We start from the raw sequence: 8,599 nt of genomic DNA, 5'->3' as shown, positions 1-8,599 counted from the left end.
ATCTTTGTACATTTCATTATAACTTTTTATTTTGTCCTCTTTACATCATCTGAAAACTTGCTGGGGGTTTGGTATTGAGCTGGTTCTGACTTGATGGCACATAACTGTAATATAGGCCAACATTGCAAAGCAATTCTTGTCAGTTTTAAATGCAGGATTATTAGGGGGTCATTCATTCAATTTGTTCACCGTTACTCTATCATTTATTTACTCATTCTCCTATTTTGTTCATTCTTCAATGTGTGTTTTCCTATTAGTCTGTAAACTCTTGCAAGTTGGTATCGTAGCTTAGACATCTGTCACAACATTCCTTGTTAAGGAAAAAAAAATATGAAAAAAACTTGTAAATAAGGCAAGCAGCTGACAACGTTTCAGTGTCATATTATAGCATCACCAGGCCTACCAAGGATTATTTATTTATAGAATGAAGAAAGACGATTGATTTGGGCAGTAAGGACTCACTGAATTGGTTTTATACATTAAGTTTTGTTGACATGAGTGGGTTCATTTTTATGAGCTAGATTCAAATACTCTGAGTAAGACGATTACTCTTGAGTCTGTTTTCTCATCATAAAATTATGTTGCTGGGTTGTTGGTTTTTAAAAAAATGTTTATTGTTAGATGATTTTTAAGTCTGTTCTAACTCATAGTGACACGTATATGACGTAACAAAACCCTGCTCAGTCAGTCCCTCTAGTTTCCTTCTCACAGATGATGCATAGTTAAGCCCATAGAGAGTCTTCATATTTCCCCCCCTCTTGTTGTGTACCATCCAGTCAGATCTGACTGACCCGGGAGGAGATTTCCTCTCCTTTTCTAGAGGATCTTCTGGTGGATTCAGACCCTGCACCGTCAGGATTGCAGTAAAGCTTCTTGCCACTAAGCCACCAAAGCTCCCTTAGAGAGTTTCCCCCATTTTTGATGATTTCTACTTTACCACATATGATGTCTTTGTTTAGGTACTACTTTCTTCTATAATATGTCTCAAGTATGTGGAACAAAATCTCTCTACATTTACTTCCAAGGAGCTTTCTGGCTATTTAGCCCCAAGGTAGATTTCTCCTTTTTCCGGCAGTGCATAGTCTAATACTGGTTGCTAAAAACGTAATTGATAGGCATCACTTCTTTTCAGTATTCTTAATAATTGTCTTTTAAATGCATACGGAGCAGCAGAAAATATCATGGCTTACGGTAGGTCCACCTATTCCTCAGCATGGCATTCCTTTGCTTGTTGACCTTCTATTTGTTTTTCTTTTTCAATTAACTTCCCTCAGATGAGAAAATTGGGGGGATAATCCTCCTGTGCCTGGAAACCACAATATTATGAAACTCTGATGAGATCTTTATGCCTGCCAGCACTGTGATATTATACACTGGGGCCCCAGAGGAAAGTATTCTAGTCACCAGCCCAGCTAAGAGGAAGCATACAGTCTACTTTCAGCAATTTATTCCCAGGGAGTAAACTTTGGCAGTAGTTTCAAGAAAAGGATTTTCAGAATATCTGCAGGGAGAGGATCACTATAACAATAACAGTAGGGGTGAAAAAAAATCCCAAATCCAAGACATTTACCAAAATAAGATGTATCCCAATATGTTGATTTAAAAGACTACCCAGTCCCCCCACATCTATAACTGGCTAAGATCAGCCTGTATTATTCGTAGGTATTAGTTGGTTTGGGGAGGCTAGTGACCTAAGGTGGTAGCCTGTTGGGGTCAAAACAAAGTAGTATGTAATGGTGATAGGTCACAAAGGGCAGTTGAGGATAAATGTAGCAGTATAAGGTGATTTAGGCAGAAGTCCCAGAGGGAGATGGGCAGTGGTCTTTTCTCTCTCTCTCTTGGACACAATTTGTAGCTGGCACAGTTGTCTTGAAAGAAGAGAACTATGAACAATGAAGGTGTTTTACCTTATTGCGTCACCAACGGCTACCGTTCGATGGGTGTGTTCAATACCTCCATGGGAGATCTACAGAAACAACTCCATAGGGGAGGAGAGTATGACATTTTTAAGTATGCGCCAATGTTTGCGAGTGACTTTATCCAGATCAGCAGAAAAGGCGAAGTGATTGATGTATATAACCATGTTCGAATGGTGACCGTGAGCATCACATCTACCAGCCCAGTCCTCCCACTGCCAGACGTCATGTTGTTGGCGCGGCCAGTGAGAGTCTGCGAAGACCACAATGGGTATAGCCAACCCACCAAAAGGAAAAGTCGAAAGGCCACAAAGACCTTAGAGCTTACCAGGCTCCTTCCCTTGAAGTTTGTCAAGATCTCTATACACGATCGAGAAAAACAGCAACTGTGCCTGAAGCTTGCTACTGGACGTTCCTTTTACCTGCAGCTGCTCCCCTCTTCAGATGCATGTGAGGATCTCTTTTGCTACTGGGAAAAGCTAGTCTTTGTCCTGAGACAAACAATGAAGAATTATAGCAGTACCCCATCTGTCCAAACTGGGGATTTAGCAAATACATCGAAATGCTTGACAGATGACAATAGAAGCATAATGGTAAGCATTTCTAGGGGGAAAGATCAAATCACAACAGGGTGTTTTGGGAATGCAGTTTAATACTGGTTGTCCTATAAAGCCTGTAGTTTTTTTCCTGGGATTAAACTGAAAACTACACTGCATTTAAAAATATACAAATGTCAAATAGGCCCCTAGTACTCTCAAACTCATTGCTATTTAGTCAGAACTTGCTCCTATCTGTCCGTCCAGTGAGTTTTCAAGTCTATAAGTCACATGGGGGGAGATTACCTATCTTTCTCCTGAGGAATTATAGATTCAGGCTGCCAAAGAGATGCCACCTTTAGGTTAGGAGTGCAGCTCCCTAAGGACTATGCCACCGGAGCTCCCTAATAGACCCGTGGCTGGTGTGCAGACGGTTTGTCCTTGATTCCAAAGCTAAGGTGTCAGTAGCGATCTAGAAGAAAGTCAGGGAGAGTAGTGACAGCTGGAATAGCTTCAGACCATGAAACTTAAAGCCAGGAACACCCTAAGGAGCAGTCTACTCTGTAACACAGAATTTCCATTAATTACTTACTGTAGGGCCCATGGTAAAGAGTTTGGTCTTTAGGGCCAGGTAAGCCACCCATAAGAGAAATCCTGCTTTGGAGAGATCCTGAGTGCTTCTCCAATGTATTGCACAAGACTCAGTTTCAAGACATCTGGTCTCATCCTTTTGCCTATATCCCCTCTACAACATCTTGATTTTCCAATCTGTTAGGACACTTTACTAATGCTGTGTATTTTTAACATTAAGGAATTCTTTCTTCCTTTGAGCCATGATCTGTTGCCCTACTGCTGCCGTGCATTAATTTTTAGGACAATCAGTACAACCCACTGGTGCACAAGCAGCCATACATGTGCACGATTTGTTAGTAGCCACTAAATAAAAGGGGAAAAAGCAGAATATATACATCCCTTCACTCAGCAAGCCTACTTCTAAAAATCACATTTTACAGAGACAGAAACACATGTGTGTAAAATAAAAATGTACAATGATAGGGAGGTGAATTAATGCTTTCCCTGGCATTGGCATTATTTAAACAACACTGAGGGGCCATTTGACAGAAGATGCTATAGAGCTAGGATTCTCGAAAAAAATGGGAGCTCTGACTTGAGGATCTCAAAGATTCTTCTAATTATATGTCCTTGAGTTGCTCAGCACTAAGATGAATGAGACTCACTTCATCTTCTCTATTTCACCTTTTCCCCCCTCCTGTTGGCATAGACTGCAGATCTCGATGCAGAAGGGGTTCGGGATGAAAGCAGGCTTCACAAGTTCCAAGAGGTGTCTGGAGCTACCTCTTCTGCTTATGCAGGAGGAGAAGGAATTGGAATCCAGCAGCCTTCTCATGGAATGTCTGGTACCTCTTCTACAGCCATGGAATTGCCAAGGCCTGCCAAAATAGCATCAGAAACAGGGACGGCAGCAGGTCCCACAGTGGGAGCAGCAATAGCAGGGACAATAGCAGATTTCACAACAGGAGCAACAGTGGCAGAAGCAGAAGCCAACCCCAAAATAGGAGCTGCAGTAGCATTGACAACAGTCGGTTCCACAATGGGAGCTGCAGTAGCAGGGACAACAGGCTCCAAGACAGGAGCTTCAGGAGCAGGGACAACAGGCTCCAAGACAGGAACTTCAGGAGCAGGGCCAACAACCAGCTACACAATGGGAGCTGCAGTAGCAGGGACAACAGCCGGTTCCATAAGGGGAGGTGCAGTAGCATTGACAGCAGTCGGTTCCACTACGGGAGCTGCAGTAGCAGAGACAACAGGCTCCAAGACAGGAGCTTCAAGAGCAGGGCCAACAACCAGCTACACAATGGGAGCTGCAGTAGCAGGGACAACAGCAGGCTCCACAGTGGAAGATGCACTAGCAGGGACAAGAGCCGGCTCCCCATCGGGAACTACAGTAGCAGGGACAACAGCAGGCCGTTCAAAGAGTGCTGTAAACATTGCAATCACCAAGGCCTCAGGGCCAGCACAGACAAATGCGGCCTTGGCAGGAGTCATCACCAAGAGTCCAAGAGTGAGTAGAGGACCCAGCAAGGCCATAGCAGGTACTGCCATTGTGCCCTCAGAGAGTGCTAACATGGTCTTGGCAAGTGCTATAAGCTTATCTGTAGAGGACACAGTGGCAACCAGTTACTCCCCAGGAAGTAGCATGAACACGATCTTCACAGGAGTGCCAACCAACAAGCCTGTTTCAAAGGATGCTGAATTACCCCATCACTCGACCTTGAAAAGTGAAGGCTATATGAGTGAGCAAGATGGAAGACAGAGGGTCTCCAAGCTCAATATTGAAGTTCAGAAGGAAAAAAAGGAAAGAAGATCAAAGAGGGACAAAAATCCCACTAGGATAAGTTCTCACCACCACAGGAAAGGTGGGGACAAACCAACCCAGAAATCCTCCTCCCACTGGTCCTTAGCCAACCATGGAGCTGGGAGAGAGGACAAAAAGGAGAGAGGTCATAGCAACACAAAGGGCAAAGGACAGAGGTCCTCTTCTCACAAATGTATTATCCGCAGTCCCACCCCAAAGGCATCCAGGACAACTCGGATACTGGGGCAGACCCAATCTTCCACAACTCGCTCAGATCTAGTACTTAAGATAGTCAGCAGGATCAGCTCTTTCATCAAGAACTTTGGAGTTGTCCCTGCTTCAAGAGCAGTGATTACATCTCATGAGAGAGAGTCGGACATTGTAGCCGCGACTATGGAGAGGTACAACATTGAGTATAAGATGGAGAAAGCACCTGGACATGTCCAGGATGTGGAGATCACTGATTCAATGACATCTGAGACCACAGAGACAATAATCTTTGCTTCTAAAGCCACTTAAGCAGGAGCCAGGGAAGGAAGCCGCATAGAGACCAGGCCTCGGGGAATTATCCTTATGGAGCCAATTCCAACTTTTATTCCTGCAGTTAAAATAAATAATAAAAACAGTCATACTAAATTAACTGTTGTTTGATTTACTATGTCTCACAGCCTAGTGATGTCTACATAGCTGCTTCTGTGATGATGTCACTTGTGCCATAGCCCGAGACCCCAGCATTTAGTTAAGCAGAGTTCCACCTCTCACCTGTGATGTGCAGTCGTGTGGTGCCCTTTCTACCCTTGGTTCCTTCCACCATCCGCGTCTCTCTCCCAATCCCTTTTCTACCCCACTCCCTGAAGATCCCTAAGTGTGAACATTCAAACACAGGACAAGTTCCACAGGAGATGAATGTTCAAGTGACTAAAGAGGGAGGTCAATAGTATTTGAAGCAGCCAGAACAGAAAAGGCTAGAACTCAGATCAAAGAATGAGCAGACTACAGTCTAAGGGAAAATCTTGCCTAGCTGGCTTATTTTTCTAAAGAAAGTTTTATTGCAACATGGCCATGCCCATTTACTTGACATATTTTCTATGGCTGCTTTCATACTAAAAATACTACAGAGTTGAGAGCTGCCATAGAGATCATATGGTCTGCAAAGTCTTAAATATTTACTATTTGGCCCTTTATAGAAAAAAAAATACTGACTTTTAATTTAATCTTTAACTTCCTTCCTAGATATATATCTGGGAACCAAATGGGAAGAATGTCTATTGTGAAACAGTTTGTACTAGTAAAACTCTAGAAACCAGATATTCATTTAAAAAAGAGAGCTGGGGTTGTGGGGGAAGAGAGAGAGAGCTGATAAACTGTGGCATATGTATTCAGTGCACAAGTATGAAACTGAATAGCTACACATGCCAGCCTGGGTGCCTCTCAGACAATGCTGGCTTACTTTAATAAAAGTAAGTCAGAAAAATATATATACTTGGGGTACATACTTGCTAAATGGATAGAGAGAAACAAAGGACAGATGAAATTCACAGCAAAGTGGAAAGAAAGATTCTACAAACTATACATAATAAGGGACAATTATATAGAGAGAAAAGGTGTCTTGTTTATTAATCAAAATCACACACATGCTTAATGTTGAAAAACAAAATATATTCAAATCTTTAAAGTAAAATCCAATCAACTTTGGACTCAAATCACAATGAAACTACAAAGTATCCACAAAGGACTCCAATGAAAAGTGAGAATTGTCCTATTTCTTAAGCAAAAGCACAGCATGTTTAATGTTTAATGTTAAAAAAACATATTTGCAAAGAAAGAAATATGGATCGATGGAAGTTTTAAACATCAAGGTGATTTTAAAACTGCAGTCAGACGGCCTACAGTTGTGATCTCATTGTCACTGGTAAGAAATAGATAAGCCAATTTATTTCAGATCTGTTTTCCTTTTAATATATGTGCAATTATGACAGCACTGGTGGCCCAGTGGCAAGAAACTGTGTTGTAATCCTGCAGGTAGGCAGTTCAAATCCACCAGCTGCTCCACAAGAGAAGGGTAGGCAATCTCCTCCTGTCGTGTGTTTAACTACCTCTGACAGCCCACTGGAGGATTGGCTAAGGGTCTGTTACAACCCATTAGTACACAACAACAACACCAAATGTGACACATGTCAAATCTCCAAGCTTGGATGATTTTTTTTCAATAAATTGGGAAGTAATTGGAGGCAAGGATTCCAAGGCTCCGTCTAACATACTTTGGACACGTTATAAGGAGTGACTGGTCCTTGGAGAGAGACATCATTCTTGGGAGGGTGGAGGGACAGCGCAGGAGGGGAAGACCCTCTATTAGGTGGATTGATTCAGTGACTGGGGTGATTGGGATGGGTGTATCTGAGATGGTGCGATTGGCACAGGACAGAGCAGAGTTTAGGGCCGTTGTACATAGGGTCGCTATGAGTCGCAAGTGACTCGATGGCACATAACAACAACAACAACAATTCTAAGAATCATAAAAAAAGATTCAGAATGTAGAACTAGAAAGTGTATAGTAATAGAAATAACAGACAATAGAATAATCCAGAATACTGGGGACAAATCAATGACATAAATGATGCAAGCATGCAGAAAACAAACCCAAAATTCAAGACTCATCGTAGAATTTTGGAAGTAAGATCATAAAATGTACTATAAGAAATATATTGGCTTTTTAAATTAAAAACAAGTTCTAAATTTTATGTGGCTATAAAATAATTACATTTTTTAACAGCAGCTTATTCAGTTAGATATTAGAAAAAGATTGAACTATATGTATGCATTTGTATGAATTCAAATGGCAACATCCTAACCTCTTAAATACTTACTCATTCTCCTCCGTGAAAATGACATCTATTAAGGCAGAAATTAGGTTATAAGCAAAAGTTAGAGGCCTTCTCTGTAGATTAAATGTATGTGGTAGAGGTGGAAGATATGACAAATGGAGCCCTCTGGTCTTTGGTGTTTTGGAAATGCCAAGGGAACCCTGCCTTCACAGGATCTTCTGGTGGGTGGCTCATGAACCAAGATCAATAGCCATTGGAAATCAGATGTCCTCAGACTTGATACTTGAAATAGTGTGTATGGGTAGAGGAAAAGAACAGTGTTATAAATTGCGTTAAGTTCCTCCAAAAGATACTCTAAAGTTCTATCCTTTCATATTATGAATGTGACCTTATCTGGAGACAGGGTCTTAGAAGAAGTTGTCAGTGAACCTAAGGGCATAGTGTAGAAGAGTGAGTATCCAATTTGAGTGGTGTTATTATAAATGAGAGATGACACAGGGCCAGAGAAAAGGTGGATATATGAAACTGGGATCCATAAACCACAGTATACTTGAGGCTCCGAGAAGCTAGAAGAGTTAAGGGAGGGGAAATCTTCCCCTTCAGATTTTAGAGGGATGATTGTCCCCTCAGGCCCATTTATTTGCATTACTAGCCTTCAAAAATGTAAGACAATTAATGCATTCTAAAATTATCTAGTGGTGGTGTTGAACAGATCATAGGATGACTCATTTTAATAGCTTACATTATGCAGGTGATGCAACTTTCTTGCTGAAAATGAGGACATGCTTTCTGCAGAAGATTAAACAAAACAAAAAATACAGTGTTTAATATGGATTACATCTCAATATCAAGAAAACAAAAATTCTCACAATAGGCAACATCATGATAGATGGAGAAAAGATTGAAATTGTCAATTACTTCATCTTACTTAAATCCACAATCAAA

General features: G+C 41.5%; 1 protein-coding gene across 1 annotated transcript; it reads left to right on the top strand.

Moving 5' to 3' along the window:
- The first annotated feature begins 1,885 nt into the window (after positions 1–1,885).
- Positions 1,886–5,348, top strand: LOC102854303 (protein FAM71B-like). The gene is made up of 3 exons (XM_006891671.1): positions 1,886–2,509; positions 3,735–3,870; positions 4,297–5,348. The coding sequence occupies exons 1-3, from the start codon at positions 1,886–1,888 to the stop codon at positions 5,346–5,348; spliced, it is 1,812 nt and encodes a 603-aa protein (XP_006891733.1).
- The last annotated feature ends 3,251 nt before the right edge of the window (positions 5,349–8,599 follow it).

This window comes from Elephantulus edwardii, unplaced genomic scaffold, assembly GCF_000299155.1.
Source record: "Elephantulus edwardii isolate Elephantulus edwardi_28Jun2011 unplaced genomic scaffold, EleEdw1.0 scaffold00102, whole genome shotgun sequence".
NCBI lineage: Eukaryota > Metazoa > Chordata > Mammalia > Macroscelidea > Macroscelididae > Elephantulus > Elephantulus edwardii.
The sequence above is the reverse complement of the archived record's forward strand: the minus strand, read 5'-3'. Positions and strand labels throughout refer to the sequence as shown.

Coding starts and splice junctions, on each gene's coding strand:
- LOC102854303 (XM_006891671.1), top strand. CDS start 1,886: ATGAACAATGAAGGTGTTTTACCTTATTGCGTCACCAACGGCTACCGT. Junction 2,510..3,734: donor ATGACAATAGAAGCATAATG/GTAAGCATTTCT, acceptor CTGTTGGCATAG/ACTGCAGATCTCGATGCAGA. Junction 3,871..4,296: donor GCCTTCTCATGGAATGTCTG/GTACCTCTTCTA, acceptor CCAAGACAGGAG/CTTCAAGAGCAGGGCCAACA.